Source organism: Daphnia magna, linkage group LG4 (assembly GCF_020631705.1).
Source record: "Daphnia magna isolate NIES linkage group LG4, ASM2063170v1.1, whole genome shotgun sequence".
Lineage (NCBI taxonomy): Eukaryota > Metazoa > Arthropoda > Branchiopoda > Diplostraca > Daphniidae > Daphnia > Daphnia magna.
This window is the reverse complement of record NC_059185.1, coordinates 11,052,382-11,068,803: the sequence shown is the minus strand read 5'-3', so window position 1 is coordinate 11,068,803 and position 16,422 is coordinate 11,052,382. Positions and strand designations below refer to the sequence as shown.

At 38.6% G+C, this 16,422-nt stretch overlaps 4 protein-coding genes and 1 long non-coding RNA gene across 12 annotated transcripts; 2 read left to right on the top strand and 3 right to left on the bottom strand.

Moving 5' to 3' along the window:
* The first annotated feature begins 16 nt into the window (after positions 1-16).
* On the top strand, positions 17-2,247 carry LOC116921756 (nucleoside diphosphate kinase 7). 4 transcript variants are annotated; one of them, XM_032928108.2, is made up of 11 exons: positions 17-119; positions 207-255; positions 341-454; positions 516-682; positions 778-939; positions 1,015-1,222; positions 1,281-1,377; positions 1,444-1,577; positions 1,662-1,757; positions 1,818-1,925; positions 2,007-2,247. In XM_032928108.2, exons 3-11 carry the CDS (start codon positions 347-349, stop codon positions 2,043-2,045), a joined length of 1,119 nt encoding a protein of 372 aa, XP_032783999.2. In that variant the 5' UTR covers positions 17-119; positions 207-255; positions 341-346; the 3' UTR covers positions 2,046-2,247. The 4 variants fall into 4 exon arrangements, with proteins under 4 accessions (XP_032783999.2, XP_032784000.2, XP_032783998.2 ...); XM_032928107.2 differs by having other exon boundaries at positions 27-133; XM_032928109.2 differs by lacking the exon at positions 207-255 and having other exon boundaries at positions 22-119.
* LOC116921741 (5'-nucleotidase) lies at positions 1,948-6,057 on the bottom strand. The gene is made up of 13 exons (XM_045172645.1): positions 5,756-6,057; positions 5,511-5,566; positions 5,068-5,355; positions 4,684-4,889; positions 4,240-4,446; positions 3,947-4,148; positions 3,662-3,865; positions 3,332-3,598; positions 3,111-3,272; positions 2,839-3,036; positions 2,620-2,763; positions 2,448-2,553; positions 1,948-2,203 (listed from the first exon to the last, which is right to left on the bottom strand). The coding sequence occupies exons 1-13, from the start codon at positions 6,055-6,057 to the stop codon at positions 2,182-2,184; spliced, it is 2,364 nt and encodes a 787-aa protein (XP_045028580.1). The 3' UTR covers positions 1,948-2,181.
* Positions 6,058-6,606: 549 nt separating this feature from the next.
* LOC116921754 (dipeptidyl peptidase 1) lies at positions 6,607-8,770 on the bottom strand. Its single transcript, XM_032928103.2, has 8 exons — positions 8,587-8,770; positions 8,202-8,359; positions 7,996-8,142; positions 7,837-7,929; positions 7,606-7,772; positions 7,064-7,529; positions 6,867-6,993; positions 6,607-6,796 (listed from the first exon to the last, which is right to left on the bottom strand). Exons 1-8 carry the CDS (start codon positions 8,768-8,770, stop codon positions 6,741-6,743), a joined length of 1,398 nt encoding a protein of 465 aa, XP_032783994.1. The 3' UTR covers positions 6,607-6,740.
* A 109-nt stretch (positions 8,771-8,879) lies between these two features.
* On the top strand, positions 8,880-11,340 carry LOC116921759 (thioredoxin domain-containing protein 15). 4 transcript variants are annotated; one of them, XR_006645769.1, is made up of 7 exons: positions 8,880-9,022; positions 9,082-9,341; positions 9,400-9,602; positions 9,688-9,818; positions 9,916-10,160; positions 10,229-10,379; positions 11,172-11,340. XR_006645769.1 is itself a non-coding variant. In XM_032928112.2 (6 exons), the coding sequence occupies exons 1-5, from the start codon at positions 8,980-8,982 to the stop codon at positions 10,137-10,139; spliced, it is 861 nt and encodes a 286-aa protein (XP_032784003.2). In that variant the 5' UTR covers positions 8,880-8,979; the 3' UTR covers positions 10,140-10,160; positions 10,229-11,340. The 4 variants fall into 4 exon arrangements, 1 of the variants encoding a protein (XP_032784003.2); XR_004393564.2 differs by having other exon boundaries at positions 10,517-11,340; XR_006645768.1 differs by having other exon boundaries at positions 10,449-11,340.
* A 3,164-nt stretch (positions 11,341-14,504) lies between these two features.
* Positions 14,505-16,183, bottom strand: LOC116921787. 2 transcript variants are annotated; one of them, XR_006645765.1, is made up of 6 exons: positions 16,041-16,183; positions 15,882-15,956; positions 15,709-15,769; positions 15,250-15,637; positions 14,814-15,084; positions 14,505-14,747 (listed from the first exon to the last, which is right to left on the bottom strand). It is a non-coding gene; the product is annotated as an uncharacterized LOC116921787 (long non-coding RNA). The 2 variants fall into 2 exon arrangements; XR_006645766.1 differs by having other exon boundaries at positions 14,814-15,079.
* Between the last annotated feature and the right edge of the window lie 239 nt (positions 16,184-16,422).

Here is a 16,422-nt window from a genome sequence, read left to right as displayed (position 1 = left end):
GAAAATGCCGTGCAAAATGCGTTCCATTGCTATTGAAGTTAGGCAGCGTTGCTGTATGCAAATTGAACGTCAGCGGACAATTTGGACAAGGAGCCAAAGGAATTCGAATGAATCCTTAAGTCAGCAATATATGGTTTTATATGTTTGACCTTTAGCGGTGTTTTAGGCTTCTTGTTAATATTGATGTTTTACCCTTCCCGAACCAGTTTGTTTGGCTTTGTTGTCTTCGTTGCTGGCCTATACTTCGTCGAACGTGTACGGACTTTTCCCCATTTCCCATGAACTATGTGGGATTGTTTAGTGTCTACAATTTACTCAGGTTTTTTGTTTTATATTTTAGAACACAATGGAAGAAGAGAAGTTTGCCATCAGTGTGGAATGGTATGATGAAATCTCATCACTTGTTCGCCCATTCATCCTGTTTTACTATCCTTCCGACAGAACTGTTGAAATGGTAATTAAAATCAACTACTGATCAAAATCAATTTAAACAATAATTTGTTTTAAATTAAAAGTATGACAGCAAACAGAAGAAAACCTTCTTGAAGAGATCATTCTGCGAAACAGTTTCAGAAATAGATTTGTACATTGGAAACAAAGTTTCAGTGTTTGGAAGGGAATTGAAACTTATTGAATACCTTGATGAAGTAACTCGAAATGAATTGACGAGGAAATCTGAAAGGTATGTTGACTGAAGTTGTCTGTAATATAATGTAGAAAACAGTAATTTAATGTTAAATAGTTGTTCAATTGGTTACTTCCATTACTGTTTTCTAGGACTTATGCCATGTTGAAACCAGAAGTCATCCCAAAGATGGGGAAAATTTTATCATTTATTGAAGGAAAGGGATTCAAGTTCAACAGAATGATGCTGACAAAAATCAGTGCCACAAGGGCAGCAGAATTCTACAAGGAACACCTTGGCCGTCCATTTTACGAGTACAAATGAAATTCATTTTCTTTTAGATTCAGTCTACTTACACAACTAGCTTTTCATTTTGTTTATCACATCAGAAAACTTGTCAATTACATTTCCTCTGGCCCTGTGCTCGCAATGGAGCTTTTAGCACCATCAGCCGTAAGATATTGGCGAATAAATTTGGGACCTACTGATCCTGTCGTGGCCCGCAGTGATGCCCCTAATACAGTACGAGGCTTGTTTGGAACAGATACCACATACAATGCGGCTCATGGTTCAGATTCTCCGGAAGCTGCTGCCAGGGTAAGTTGCGCATTCTCAACCAGCTTACTCTTAGTACCCACACTTAATATTTTTCCAGGAACTAAATTTGATATTCAACAATCTGAGTAGCCACTACGAGTCTTCATATACTATAAAAACTTTGTGCCTTGTAAAGCCCCACGTTCTTCAAGAAGGTATCAGTATCTTGATGTGCTTAACATAACGCCAATCGAATGGGTTTGTTTATCATTGACTTATAGGAAAACTAGGAGCTCTCATTACTGCCATTCAAGAAAATAAATTCAAGATATCTAGTGTCAAGCTACAGAGAATGACACTGACTGATGCTGATCAGTTCTTTCTGGCTTACAAAGGAGTTTGGGATGATTATCCGGTATTTCCCCATTTATGAATTTAATGAAAATTTTCCTATTCTTTCGTAATCTTACCTTTTATTTTATTTTTTAAATGCATTTAGGCGCAAATCAAACATTACAGTTCAGGGCCATCTGTGGCATTGAGTATCGATGCCGACGTGAATGCATTTCGAGAGTTTGTCGGTTCATTTGATCCCGTATGTTTAGAACAAGTGAATTTCAAAGTTACAAGTTTATCACTTAATCTCTCTCTTTAGAATACTGCAGGAAAATTACAACCTTCGTCGTTGCGTGCCCGTTTTGGCTATGACACGATTCATAACGCCATTCATTGTACCGATCTTCCTGACGATGGAGCTCGAGAGGTAAAAATGACAATCATAATAATTACTTTCATCGCAGTGTATGATGTTTAAAAAAATGTCTGCTATTTTAACTTCAAACAGGTTGAGTTCTTTTTCAAGGATGTGGGCAGTCTCCATTAGACGAAAACCCCAAAAACATCAATGAATAAAAAAAAAAAAGGAAGAAAATAAAAGACTAACAACATAAATTGGGTTGACCACAGCGGACCTTACTCGTGAAGGGTAACAAGAATTGAATTCTATGGCTCTTGAACATCTACGTGGGTATTGAACTCATCCTATAAAAAAAAAATAGGAACAAAAATACAGCAATGGTGAAAAAGAAACGCCAGTATTCAATTTTTTTCTGCGGCATTGTTTAGGCTGTTGGCGTGCATTGTGTTTCACGAAGCGGCAATCGAGGAATAGAAAAGTGCATGATCAGGGATTGTTTTGGAAATGTTAAGAAAAAGAGAAAATGAAAGTCCCACGACCGTTTTATTAGTGAATTGCTGGTGCGCCCATCACCCTCACACAGCCTACCGGACCAACGATAAAAGGGAACCTCTTCGATCTCGCATCGCGGGCCATAAGTATTTGTAAGCAGCAAAGGCCAAACCAGTGAAGAGCAGCGTCAAAAAGATGGTCACTATAGGGTAAGAGTAGATTACTGTAATTTCTGTTATTCTGATAGTAGTGGGCGTTTGCAACTTACGAAATACGGTGCCCGTCACGTTACTGCTCGGGCAATCCGTTGACGGATCAAGAATCTTAATGAATTTGACCCTCCCTTCATTCCCGTACGTCAAAGGTGTGAAACGTTTAATGTATTCCTTGAGAACGGTTTCGTCGCGGACACCTTATGTTACAATTGAAATCTTAGTGCCTCCTCTTTTTAAATAGGTAATAATTCTAAAAAAGCGTGACAACTAACCAGTGCTGTTTTTCGGGACGGTTTGCATGAATTCGAAATGGCTGCCTCCGTTGGCAATGAACGAAGGCATGCCAATTTGATACAAGACATCGAGTCGAAGTGGGTCCATCCCTCCGTAGATGCTGAATGTGTTACGGATATAGATGTTTGCCACGCGCGAACCGCCTGGCTTCGACAAATCATATTCGACTCGCAAACCTGACAATTAAAAACCCGCCTTATAGTGCCCTCTGTTTTTACGTCCATTTTTTACGAACAATTCGAGATCGTACCTGAGACGTGAAGAAATTCACCACGATTGGGAGACGTGGTATCGTTGTAGTACCTGACGGATTCCTCAAACAAGTTTTTGATTTGAAGACCGTACATCCAAGCTCTTACGACAACATTGGCGTAAGGGAACATGGCCAAAATGTCGCCGTAAGTGATGGGACCTTAAAAAACGATGGTTGTCATTATCATTTGTACCCACACATTTCGGGAGGCTGTTTACCTGCTCCTAGGTCGAGATCGGTGTCGGCTAGGGCTCCTCCGTGCCAGACAGTTGCTGCCACTGTATTGGACCAGTCATTGTTACTAGTTGTCATCTTTTCCAAGAACCACCGAGCCGCATCGGCCATCAGGGCTGCACCCGTACATTCCTCGTACCAGCAAATTTTGCGATCGCTAATAATTGGAATTTTGGTGTAACCGATCGTTTCGTTCGATTGGGTCAACACTTGGCGTTCCCATTGATCGACTTTTCCTTGCAGTTCGGGATCTATGCGATTTTCGAAATGGTCAGTTTCAATGGAAGTATGAATGGAAAATTATTCGATCGCACTTTGCGCCACACTCGGGTCCAAAAGGATTGGATTTGTGGTCGAATATTCCATAATTCTTCCTTCGTCGTTAATATTCATTTCTATTTTCCCCAAGTATTTTCCATACCGAGATGTTTGAACGAAAAGTCGCTTCATATTTTGGCTGTAATCCACGTAGGGGTAAGGTCCCACAATCTTCTCGTTTAATGGACCGACATTAGCACCTGCAAAGTCGTAACATTTCAAGTTATTACTGATTGAAATGTTGGGATTCAAGAAAAGAAGTAAAGGATAGTTGTGTGTACCGTTGTAGAGGAAACTATTGCTGCCACCGTTGACGAACAAGTCGACATTGTAGAGTTTGCTCATCCATTCCTGGACACCTTCAAACCCAGCACTGCCCAGTGCGATGATGAAATAAGCACCTTGTGAAAGTAATGCTGTGACTTCATTCTCAATGGCCACCTTTGGATCTGTAAAGATGATCTTCCCGGTATCAGCTAAGTACTACAAATAGAAATATGTCAGATCCAGTTGGTTGATTGCCATTAATTATTATTTTTTCTTAGAAAGAAGAAACAAGAAAAGCCCAACTTACGTCCGCATCCTGTCCAATGTAACCGATGATACCGATTTTCCTGCCGGAAATGTTTATAACCATTGATTTCTTGAAAAGATCTCTCATCGTCGGCTCATTGCTAACGTCCATATTGGCGCACAGTACCGTAACGTTAGCATTTTTAAGCGCCTTCAAGTATTCCACGGTTGCAGGAACACCTTCTTCGAAATCTCGGTAGCCCAAAGCCTTTGTTTGATTTTAAAATGAAAAAAGATTTAAACTCAACGGTGAAACATGTTGCAATTGACCATTAAGCTGGAAAGAGGGCTTTAGGTCGAGACTAAATATCTTTGTTGATTGTTTTTTAGTTTAAACAAACAGATGGAGAGCTGTTACGAAAGATACTGATAAATCGGCACAGCTCTGTCAAAGATAACTCTGCTATTTGAAAATGCAAAAGATAACAAGTGCATGCAACAATACCATTGCGTTGTAGCCGAGCATCTTGATGGATTCGACTGCCGGGCCGGCCCCCAGGATTTGATACCAAACGTAACCTCCCAACATTCCACCGGCGTTCAAATGTAAGAAAACTTTGCCTTTCGATTCGCTATCTTTCTTCAGCTCTGATGCCTTGGTTAGGTGACGAGACACTCCACCGTAGCATATTTCGAACTCTTTCGAATTGTCTGTGTATCAAAAACTCTTTGAATATTGAAAATTGCATTGACTGGCCGTCTGTTCCCTTAACAGACAGTCGAGCACATAACCGAATTAAAGCAGTAAACAGTTGTGGACGAAAAAGCCATGACACCACAAGACGTTAAGCATGCAATTCTTCCTACCTGCACCCTTTCTTTTACTCACTTGGCTTTAAGGTGGTAGGGCTAACAGTGCTAGTTGTTAATGTTTCGTTTTCATTTGGAGAAGTGGAGTTGGCTTTGTCCGTAAGATTTGGGACGGTCGAGGTCAATGTTTTTGGGAATTCTGTAGTTGTTAAATTGAATGAATCGGCAAAATACGGGATTTCAGGGCTAACTGTCTGTTCAATTGTGTTCCAGAACGGATTGGTCGGGCCAACTGCCAAGTTTGCTTGACGGAGTTTTCGGTTATTTGTGAGAGCCGATATCGTTGGACTTGACGTCGAAGCTGTTCCTGTGAAAGACACGTTGAAAGCTAGCAACAGACTACGACAAGTGAAATGGACGCATAACAAGGTACATGTACTTTGATCAAGGATTAGCGGGACTATAGACGCAATGAACTGTTGTGACGAACAAATCGAATAATGGTAAGAGCAATTAACATACGTAAAATTGATCTTTTTTTGACGGATCTTTGAATGGCGGTGTTGTCGATTGATTTTCTGTTCCGATACAGATTCATAGATTGTGTCATTGGATGGATTTTCTGTCAATAGTATTGTTGTTGTTGGTGGTGTTGTTGTTGGTGTTGTTGTTGGTGGTGGTGTTGTTGTTGATGTTGGTGTTGTTGTTGTTGGTGTTGTTGGTGTTGTTGGTGTTGGTGTTGTTGGTGTTGGTGGTGTTGTTGGTGCTGGTGTTGGTATTGGTGTTGGTATTGGTGTTGGTGTTGGTATTGGTGTTGTTGCTGTTGCTGAAGTGCTTGGGATGAGCGTTGTCTAGGTGTCGTTGTTGGAGCTACAGTAGTTGATGGCGTTATCGGTTGTGTCGTAAGCGGTGGCAAATCAACGTAACACGGACTATTGTCACCTTGAATCTCGTCTAATTGATACCACAAATCATTGGAGTGCGTCACAACTAAGATCCAGTCCGCCGTGCTACGTAACGGAGCCTGCAGCATCATCAAGGCTAAAGTGATGCTCCACCATTGCGCCATTTTCGCCACTAATCCGTGTTCCGTTCGATTAACGCACACAGTAAGTTAAAGAATTAAATACGCAATGCTCTTCCCCTTTGACCAAAAAGTAGTTTGACTCAAACATCCATTGATTGTAAAACAATAAACTAATTTACGTACCTCTAACAGTAGTGGATCCTTTAGCCGAATTTTACTTCAGGTAAAAGAATTTAATTCGCTTTCGTGCCGAGAATTCGCAACGCGTCTGAAATGACTTGGCTCAACCGGTGTCGTTGATTGATTGTTACCTGAGCGTTTCAGTAGACTGTTGCAACGAGGTGATAGGAGATTCGTCGGCCCATTTCGCCCTTTGCCTGGTGACACATATCGTGGTGCACATGTTATCTATACACACACGCACGTCTGTTCTATCATTTCGTACGTAATACAATTGTATGTATTTTTCCCTCTCTTTCATACCACTTTTCATTTTCCTTTCTATACCCACCTTTCCCCCTATCAATTTCACACTAGCTCCTTTCTCGTTATTACAAGCATTCTTAACCAAATATCAGATAGCACTTTACATGCATGGAAGAAAGTATTGTTTATTCCACTGAGCACCTTCGCTTCATTCGGTACAAAAAAAAATTGTTTGGTTTGAAAAACAAATGAAGGTTAAATGAATGTATTGAGTGTAAAGGCACACTTCCGTTTTTTCCCTATGGAATAGGAGTAACTTCTACGGCGATAGATTCGATACCACATTCGTCGCCTCCTAGGAACCAACAGATTTATGTGAAATTCTATCAACGTATTATGCAAAAATGTCTAGTTGAAAAACGTACCACGACGAATGCGGAAAAATCCATTCTCGCCCCATCTCGTACCCCAGCTGTTTTTGACAATCCAGTAGTCTTCTTTGGTTTCTGCATCGGTGCCGTATCCGACCAGAAGAACGGCGTGATTAGTTAGCTGCACGGATTAGAGATACGCAATAGGTAATTATTATATAGTCTAAAATTTATAGAAGAAGTTCTATTACCTCAAACGGGTCGTATTTGTTGACTTGATTCAAGAGCTCATCCGTGCGATGATAAACACCGCCAGCATAATGCATAAAATCGGGATAAACCTCGAAGGAAACTGACAATGGACCCGATTCAACGAGCGATAATTTCATCAGCTCTTCGTTGCAAGCGCCATAATAGCCACCAACGTAACGATATTTAGCAACGTACGTGCGTCCACATTTCTTAGCGGCACTGCATGTAGAATCGCGACCGGTGTAGGGATAGCATTCCTCAGCTACAACGCCATGATCTTGGGCGTATTTTCCAGCAACCAAATAAGGAAAGCCACCCTCGCAACCCTGACTGTAAGCCGAGCAGCTGACAATGTCTTGCGGAGAGAAGTTCACCTGGAGCTGATTCTTAGTGGCAACTCGTAGACGTGACTCAAGCATACCCAGAGAAGAGAAAGCATAACAACTTCCACAGCTTCCTTGATTCCTAGGTTGGTTATAACAATTTTTCACATCAACACACCGCCTGTAAAAGTCCCAGTTTATAATACGATCGCTCTTACTTGACAGCAGGGACGTAGTTTACTCCACTGACATTACGCCAGTCCCATTCGTCTGGAAGAAATTCCGCTTGGCGGCGCACAAATGGAGAAACGGGTGCAACTAGTGGGCGGGAATGAATTTTGGACTTGATTCCACCGCGCATTTTCAGCAAGTTTTCATGACTCATCTGCAAAAATAAATTGTGCCATTTATCTTATCATTTTGTCCAATTTGTACGGGGGTCAACTTACGCCCTCCATCCACGAATACGCCTTAGCTGTCCAAGAATTCTGTTTCTTGTTGATGCTGTTGATCACCTCAGTGTTGCTTACATAAATTCCATTCTAAAAAACAAAGTAATTTGTTACATTAGCACAGAGCTCTTATCATAAAATATACAATGGGCATACCAGATTTTTGCCCAAGCTTTGGGAATGAATTTTTGGTGCCCTTTGTGCCATATGCTTGCCTTGAAAGCAGGCCCAATTGTGAGTCATGGTATCATGTGACCATCCAGCCAAGGTTTTGTCACAAAAGCTTAACACTTCAGAACCATTCTGGGAGAGACAAAAAAAATTAAACAGCAATACTTTTTATAACATAAAATATGTTTTACCTGTGCAAAACTTGAGAATGCAAAGTAAATACGCTGATTAACTGTTATTTCAAATCCCTGATTATAGATTAAGGTCCAATGACCTCTGTTCCCATATTGGTCAACAGCTACATTTGGCTTGAGTAGTTGTAACTGCACCTTATTGACAGCATTTTCCTCTAAAAAAAAAAACAATTTACTGTACAATTTCTTTAAAATTGAAACACATAATAGTTTACAACTATAAGATACAGTGAAAGAATAATGCATGGCAATGTATTTGCATCAGGACAATTTTCAGTAAAATGCAATAATTTTACAGCCAAGGTCAAATTTGAGGGATGACGAATCACTCATCGAAGATGGGTAAGGCATACTTTTATATTGAAGTAATTTCAATACTTACTGTTATTTAAACAGTCTAATGTATGGTCTCCGTTCCTTGGCGTTTCGTACAACACCCAGGTTCCCACAATGTCTTCAAAGGTGCAGTTTGCTGGGGTATCGGATCGTACTGATTGCGTAAGAAGGCAAAAAACTGAAGCGAACAAAAGTGCCCTCATAAGCAATATTCCACGAAGTTCTGCCATCGCAAGCTGTGAACTCTTTGGAGGCCAGAATTATTATGTTGTCAATCAAAAAGAGGAAGCTTTGAAGAAAACTCGCATAAAGCCAGGGGGAGGGATTTCAAGAATGATAACAATCAAAACAAAACAAAAACGGCTGTACGTTTTCTAAATCCTTCTGCTAAACGATATCGCTTTCGTCTGCTTGTGTAGCTAAAGCCAATCTTACTAGAATGATTTCATTCAAGGTTTTACTAGTTTGCCATTTCGCACTAGGTAAGGTTACTTTATTCACAAGAAAATTAATCACTATTATTTTATTGCTAACCCCGTAGAGCTATTAGTTGCCGGGTCGTTATCTGAACAAGTTCAAAATAGTTTGGAATCCTCCAGTTCCCATGACAATGTTTCACAGCCAACGGAGGAAACTTCAGATGATAACTTAATAAAATCGCCACTTCTTAACAACCCTGTTGATGGTTCATCGACTGGAAATGACTCTGTTACCAATGATACAATGATATCTAATGCCACTCAAATAAAAAAATTTACCTGTCTTCTAGATGAAACACAGGAAAATAATCCAACATTTCAGGTTACCATTTTTAAAGCATTATACAATTGAACATAAATTTTCTTAGTTATTTGATTAGATAGTCAATGGTACTACACTGTTATCTGTTCTAAAACAAAATCAAAATGTTACATCTCGAACCCAACCAGCAGCATGCCATGTTGTTGTGTTTTTCACTTCATGGTGCCCTTTCAGTGTACAGGCTGCCCCGCACTTAAATGCCCTACCAAGAGGATTTCCAATGATGTCTTTTTATGCTATTGATGCCTATTCCCATAACAGGTTGGTCTCAAACTGTGATGCATTCTTTATCCTTAAGAAATATTTTTGGAGAAAAACATCTTATCTCATATTTGTATCTATATAGCTTAACCACAATGCAAGGAGTAATGGCAATTCCAAGTTTATTCTTGTATCACAATGGTAAGGCCGCTGCAAGGTATAACGAAACGGAATACAAGGTAGATTTGTTTGCCAGTTTTATTACACGCTATACAGGTAAGCCATTTTAATTTCCTTTTTGTAAACAAAGTAACACGCTAAAAAAAGCGTAATAGAAACAAAATACATCATAATTTTTACATGTAAATTTCAGGTATACAGCCAATAGGCGTTTTAAATCGCACCACCGCTGATTATCAAGGTCCTTTGCCTACCAGTGTAATAGAACAGACGGACCAATGGCTCATCCTTGCCTGGGTTGTGCTTTTCCTATCGTTGGTTTATTGGTTCACTAGGTCTAATTTGTTTTGGACCTTAATGGAGAATATCCGCAATACGTGGAGAGAAGCAGAAGCACAACATCAGCATATTGATTAGCCCCATTTTCAGAACGATCTCGTGAGCCATAAACAATTAATGTTTGTTTCATTTTGTTGCATTCTTTTTATTCCGTCCACGTAATCTAGATTCGTAACATAGAAGAAGCACCAATAACATGCGATTGGAAAGGAAAATATGGCTTTTTCTTTTGGGCAGCGATGGATTTCTACTAAGTAAGGCAAGCAAAAAAGTGTATTTTCAATGCTGCACTTATTCGGAAAACGTAAAAAGACTACGGTGAGCCATTTTAAAGTTGTATAATTATTCAGCTCGAACAAATTTTGTCTCATTATTTCCTGCTTGTAGCGAGTCTGAAAATTTGCAACGTCCAAGTTTGTTTTTTTTTTTTATTTATTTATCTTGGGACATTAAAGCCGCCATATTCAAAAAGGTTTCTGGACCTATCGCCGATTCTCAACCCGCGCTGCCCGGTTCACGAAGTTATCCCTCGATCGTCCCGATTGGCTTTTTCCGGGGCAGGGCAGGGACCCCGATTACAGCAAACCGGGGACGATCCTTAGTTCTAATCTCACAACCAAAATTACAACACCTACGTTATGTTCTTATCCGTCGCTTTTTGCAGGGTATTAACGCTGCACAGCTAATTTTTAAAATAATAAAGCTATTGCGAACCAGGCAAACGCGACATCTATGGGTGGTGAGAGTAGGAATGGCCAACACAAAATACCTTGAGCTCCCATGAGATAGCGGTGGCAAAACTAAAACAAAACCGAATTCAACGCAATGCCATTTGACATACTTTTTATGGTCCGCCCTGTTCTCTGGTTTACCATTTAGTTCAGCAATTTGAGAAAGATACCCATCGTCATCTAGTGAAACTCCATTTCATTCAGTTATTCAGTAGACCGTTATACAACCAACGGATTAGTTCTCCATCACTAAACCTAGTAAATTATTGCTGATCTGTTTGGTCGTTTTCGGTAGTTAAATGTAACATTTTTTATGAATTGTGACCGCAAGCAATTTATGGCTTCGTTTTTGTTTTGTTTTTGTTTTTTCTCTCTTTAGTTTCGGGAACAGCGGGAGTGCGCAGCACCTCGCTTGATTCATTTTCTTAAATTATTTGTTATTGTTTTGTTTTGTTTTTGCTGTTGTTATCGTTTCTTTTCTGCTGTCCGCTGGCACATTGGCAGTACATTTATATATACATATAAATATATAGATATATATATAAATATATACTGTGCTTGCTAAGTAGTATGGGTCGGTAACGTTTAACGGTTGACATCTTCGTTTATCCGCCGCCTGGAGCGAGGCCCGTTTTTTTCTTTTTCTTTCTGATTTCCCGATCGTATTACAGGTCGATGACTGCATCCAGCTCATCGGTGCTTATATTATAACTGTATAGCTTGTTTATAGATTTGAGTATTTGTTTGTTGTTTAACGGTCGTGAGAAAAGAACATGACGAACAGTTTTTCCCCAATAGCGGGTGGGGTCTCTTGGCTTCAGATTTTGATTGTGGCTCCGTCTCTCCCTTCTACCCAGCCTGTCATAATTCTCGTTCGATGCGGGTCCAAGTTGACAGGATGGTGACTTGAAAGGTTGCACACATACACATGGAAAGGAATCCATTCAATAATGCAGGCCTTGTGGCATGTGACGTCCTCTAAAAAAAAATTCAAAAAAGGAATACGTGAATAAATAAATTCGTGGGGGCAGAAGCAAGTCAATCAATTAGCAACCGTGTGCAACTTTATACACACTTTTTACGCGAGTGTTATTACAAATGATTTGTTTTGATTCGAATTGTCCTGCCATCTAGCGAATGTCGAAGAAACCACAAAGGGTGTCGGGACCAAATCGCAGTTGTTATTGGCGATTGTAGATGGCGTTCGCAATGGACGAATGCCGTGTGTTGGAAAATTGCAACTGACCGAAACAGTTGTGTTTGGGACGTGGTATGCAGCATGTTAGTGATAGCCAGGTGAAGGTTGGCAGGAATTGCACATGAAAGTAGCCAGTACTTTCTGATCGTCTATCATCGCCAATTGGGGAACGTGGTAAAGTATATCGTGATTAGTAATGTGTTAGTTTCAGAGATTCTTTTAAGAAATTACATTTTGTATCACCAAAAAACAGACTGTACGTACTTTAATTCTTTATTGTCCATTCGTAAATACGTTTATGTGTTGGCTATGTTTTTATAAATCTGGAAGATGCAAGGTGGTATCACAGTTAGGCACAATGGTCAGAAACAAGATAAAGTTCACAAATGATTCAATTATAAAATAGGTTTCTTACAGCTGTGTTTTATTATTTAAGGAAAAGGTTTTTTTTTAAATATGATGTATGTATGTATGCAACCTTTTAAAGTCTACTAGTTGTTTTGAGGGTTGTAATTGTAAATAAACCGTTCATTGGTTTATTCGTAAAGGTATATATTGGCAACTCTGCATGCTAAGTTTAGATTTCTAGCGTCTGTAATGAGAAGACAAAATTGTGGTTGTGCTCGATTTTAGGTAGGCCTTAGATTAATGCGAGTCCTTGCATAGAAGTGATTCTATAAAATTGTACGATAATAAAATGTGGAACGTTTGTGAAAAACCAATGATATCGTCTTTAATGATGAGCTGATTGCAGCGTGTGAACGTTAAACAACGAAATAGTAAGTCTTATTTCTGAATATATTTGATGTCTTAATGCCTATCAGTAGCCCAATTGTGAAAACTTGAATCAAGGAACACTTTCGCACTGTGAACTGTTAACGACTACTCGCTTGCATTCGTCGTAGATATCGTGATGGATACACATTCACTTAGATTTATAGAGGACGATGAAAAGGTCCACAGTAATAGAATGTGATTGTTACCGTTGTTACAACAACCATACAAATGTTCTCTTTCTGGATATTTCAACAAATGTGAACTGAAACTTTGTTCGACAGTCGTTAACAAAAATCACTTGGATATTCTAGATCTAGACTGTAAATAAACAATATTATGGTTAGCAGAGAAATATTGGTTTTAGCGTTGGCTTTTCACTAGATTTTGGTGGCCCTGAAAAGGGTCATTTTGTCTAGTGCATTGCAATTTTCGCCTAGGCAATGGCGCCTTGGCTGTTTCACGCCATTGTTTAGATTAAAAGGAGGGAAAACGAATAGGGTACAAACACATAGCCTCTCGGTACATATGAGGTGGCGGTAGAATCCGTAGCAGGTGGTTTTACGTTAGCAGGGTTCACTTTTGAAGGAATTGTTTTGTACGTCAAAAGTTGTAAATTATTGTATTGTGTGGAGAATTGTCAATAAAAATGTTTCTTAAACAAATGTTTTGCAAAACTTATTTTTTCTTAGTGTTCATACTCTGCATCTCTCTAACCTTTGTTGATTTGGAGATATTGAACTTACAGAGCAGATTTATTTTAATTTTAAATTCTGCATGTGTAGGGGCTTGGAGTTGTATGAATTATGGCTAAACGGTTGATTGTTTACATGGTACGCTGAGAATAAAGGGTTCGATTCCCAGAAGAGTCAAATAATACATGTTATCACTGTGATTTAATTGCAAATCAAATAAATATAATGTTACTTTCACTAATACCCGGTAGATATCCTGGGGTGAACTTCGCTAGCGTAGCTAACCATGGTTTCTAAGACCATCTTGTAACCACATGGAGAGGGGTTTCTGGTAAGGATTTGATTCACGGTTCGGGTGAACTCCGTCAGGGCAGCTGGGCTTGGTTTCCCAGACCACCACACAGCCACTTGGAGTGGGGTACCTGGCAGGGATTCAAGCGATACACCATCGAATACCCAGGGTAGCTGAGGCGGGTTCCGTAGACCACAACGCGGCCACTTGAAGTAGGGTACGTAGGCAGGCATCCGAGAGATACACTGTCAAGTTCCCTGGCCATCGCCTGTCAGTTGGACCATGATTAGCCCCTGTATCCCAAGAACGACATTTCAAAAAGATTTTAAGTGTCCACATAGATATTGTGATATTGAAGAAAATCCAAAGGATATAAATATAACAATTGTAGCTCAGTGGTAGAGCGGCGGCATGGCAAGTCAAAGGTCTAAGGTTCGATTCCGTCATGGCAGACATCTTATTATATATGATTTTATTGTCATTTTGTGAAAATATGAACAATTTTGGCGAAAAATAGAATTTTCCAGCAAAAAAATTTCAAAAAAAAAAAATTTTACCAGGAAAAAATTTTACCAGAAAAAAAATTTCCCGAAAAAAAAAATTTTAAAAAATCCCAGGAAAAAAATTTTGCAGAAAAAAAATTTCCAGAAAAAAAAAATTTTAAAAAATTTTATCAATATAATTTATCTGGAAGAATTTCACGAGAAATTATCTACCAGAATTTTATCGAATAAGTGGTGTAATAATAAGATATATTATTCAAAATGCGTTTTATTGATAATTTATCACATAAATACAAAAAACGTTATAGCCAAAGTATCAGCAGAATTCACACGAGTTTATCACAAGTCATGGGGAAACATGACCCCATGAAACAAAGCCCAAATAGAAATTCTATTTTGAAAACATGTGAGAATAATTAAGTCTAGAGAAATTTTCAGACGTTTTCTTCCAACTGCCAGCAATCATATCACCAAACCGTTTTGTTAAAATAACCTAAAAAAAATTAAATATAAATTAGTACACATTTTTTAAATACATAATACATAAGCAGTGAAATACCTTGACAGTTTTATTTCCCGTTATTTCATTCCTAAAATCGTACTAAGATAAGCGTGAACACTGTACTGAAAACGGAACAGAACGAAAATTTACAACAAATTGAAATTCAATCTTAGCATCTCCCACTTGTCGTTTCGTGTGTATTTTTGACAAGTTTAAGAGACCTCATCAACATAGGTCGCTACCACATTACTACCAGAAAATGCGTCGTTACTGCAGCAGCAATATATTCACAATTGGACATCTACTGGCAGATAACGAACCACCTAAGCTGGAAATAAAAGTATCAAATGGTTGTTAAGGTATTGTATAGTATTAGAATAATCAAAATTTTAACCTGAGGACATAGAACGTTCCAAACCGAGAAAGAAACAATATTGACAATCAGTTGTCTTACCCAATCATAAACGAAAAAATATAGTTTAAAGGAAGTTACCTATTGCAGCGAAGTGCAAATCCGATCCACAGAATAAAACAGCAGGATTCCAAATTTTCCATTAGATATTCCAACTTTAAGATCAAAGAAAAGAATTGCAGCTTAACACATCAGAAACATCAGAAAATGTTTCTACACGTTCAAGAAAAATACTGTTACGTAACGGTAAAAAGAGCAAAGTTACAGGAAACGAAAAATCCTAGCCACCATCCGACCATTAAAAAAAACTTACCTACATAAATCATATCAACCATCAAGAACATCAAGAACATCAAGAACATATATTATGTAAAATAAATGCAAGATGCACATAACATTGTACCTTTTCAACCTACAGAAACAAATCCTAATACAATCATCGAAACAATGGTCAATGTCTGACCAAACCCTGTGAAGAAAAATAGAAAATTTGTTCACCAACAACCCCATTCATTAATACAATACTCCTCACAATCTTACCTTCACTGTCACCACAGACTGAAAAAAAAAATTGTTTTGCTCAAAAACTCCTTCTGCCAACCTGAAAGGAATTATTAAACATTAATATTATGAAAAAGATCAAAAGGAAGATGATTAAACTTAACACTATCTTGAGAAAAATCTCATATTCATTATTTCAAGAAATATGATACCTTAATGTAACAGCAAAAACAGCTTGGAGATGGGCAATCCAAACCACTTACTGGTTAGCCAGCCATACCATAACCCTACAAAACCCAATTTAAATATCAGACAGGTTACAACAACTTCAAAAAATTAAGAATACCATATCCACCACACCATATCCATACCTGAGCAAGACTGCATACAGCTAACATGTTTACAAACTGGTTAGCAATCTTTCCAATTGGTCAAACCTTTTCTGATGCAGGACTACCTAAACTTTAGATTACTATTTTCTATGATGTAACAGTTAAATTAATTTATTAATTTAAGTACCCAAAACTCTTCATGGAAACCATTAACATAAGATACTTTTACATAAAGAAAACAAGGTGCATTTTATAACACACACTAAATCAAAAACCTGAAAAGAAACAGGAAATAACTCACAAACCCCTGCATTGAAGAATGACTATCAACAAAGAAAATAGATGTTTAATATTAAAACAATGAGCTTATAACCATTATACTTGCATAAGATGGAATACATTCACTCAAGCAATAGTCTAC

Coding starts and splice junctions, on each gene's coding strand:
- LOC116921756 (XM_032928106.2), top strand. CDS start 184: ATGTTTTACCCTTCCCGAACCAGTTTGTTTGGCTTTGTTGTCTTCGTT. Junction 940..1,014: donor CTTGGCCGTCCATTTTACGA/GTACAAATGAAA, acceptor TTATCACATCAG/AAAACTTGTCAATTACATTT. Junction 1,578..1,661: donor GAGTTTGGGATGATTATCCG/GTATTTCCCCAT, acceptor AAATGCATTTAG/GCGCAAATCAAACATTACAG.
- LOC116921741 (XM_045172645.1), bottom strand. CDS start 6,057: ATGGCGCAATGGTGGAGCATCACTTTAGCCTTGATGATGCTGCAGGCT. Junction 5,356..5,510: donor CAAAAAAAGATCAATTTTAC/GTATGTTAATTG, acceptor TGTCTTTCACAG/GAACAGCTTCGACGTCAAGT. Junction 3,599..3,661: donor GGACCCGAGTGTGGCGCAAA/GTGCGATCGAAT, acceptor AAAATCGCATAG/ATCCCGAACTGCAAGGAAAA.
- LOC116921754 (XM_032928103.2), bottom strand. CDS start 8,770: ATGGCAGAACTTCGTGGAATATTGCTTATGAGGGCACTTTTGTTCGCT. Junction 7,773..7,836: donor CGTATTCGTGGATGGAGGGC/GTAAGTTGACCC, acceptor TTATTTTTGCAG/ATGAGTCATGAAAACTTGCT. Junction 7,530..7,605: donor AACTACGTCCCTGCTGTCAA/GTAAGAGCGATC, acceptor TAACCAACCTAG/GAATCAAGGAAGCTGTGGAA.
- LOC116921759 (XM_032928112.2), top strand. CDS start 8,980: ATGATTTCATTCAAGGTTTTACTAGTTTGCCATTTCGCACTAG. Junction 9,023..9,081: donor AGTTTGCCATTTCGCACTAG/GTAAGGTTACTT, acceptor CTAACCCCGTAG/AGCTATTAGTTGCCGGGTCG. Junction 9,603..9,687: donor GATGCCTATTCCCATAACAG/GTTGGTCTCAAA, acceptor GTATCTATATAG/CTTAACCACAATGCAAGGAG.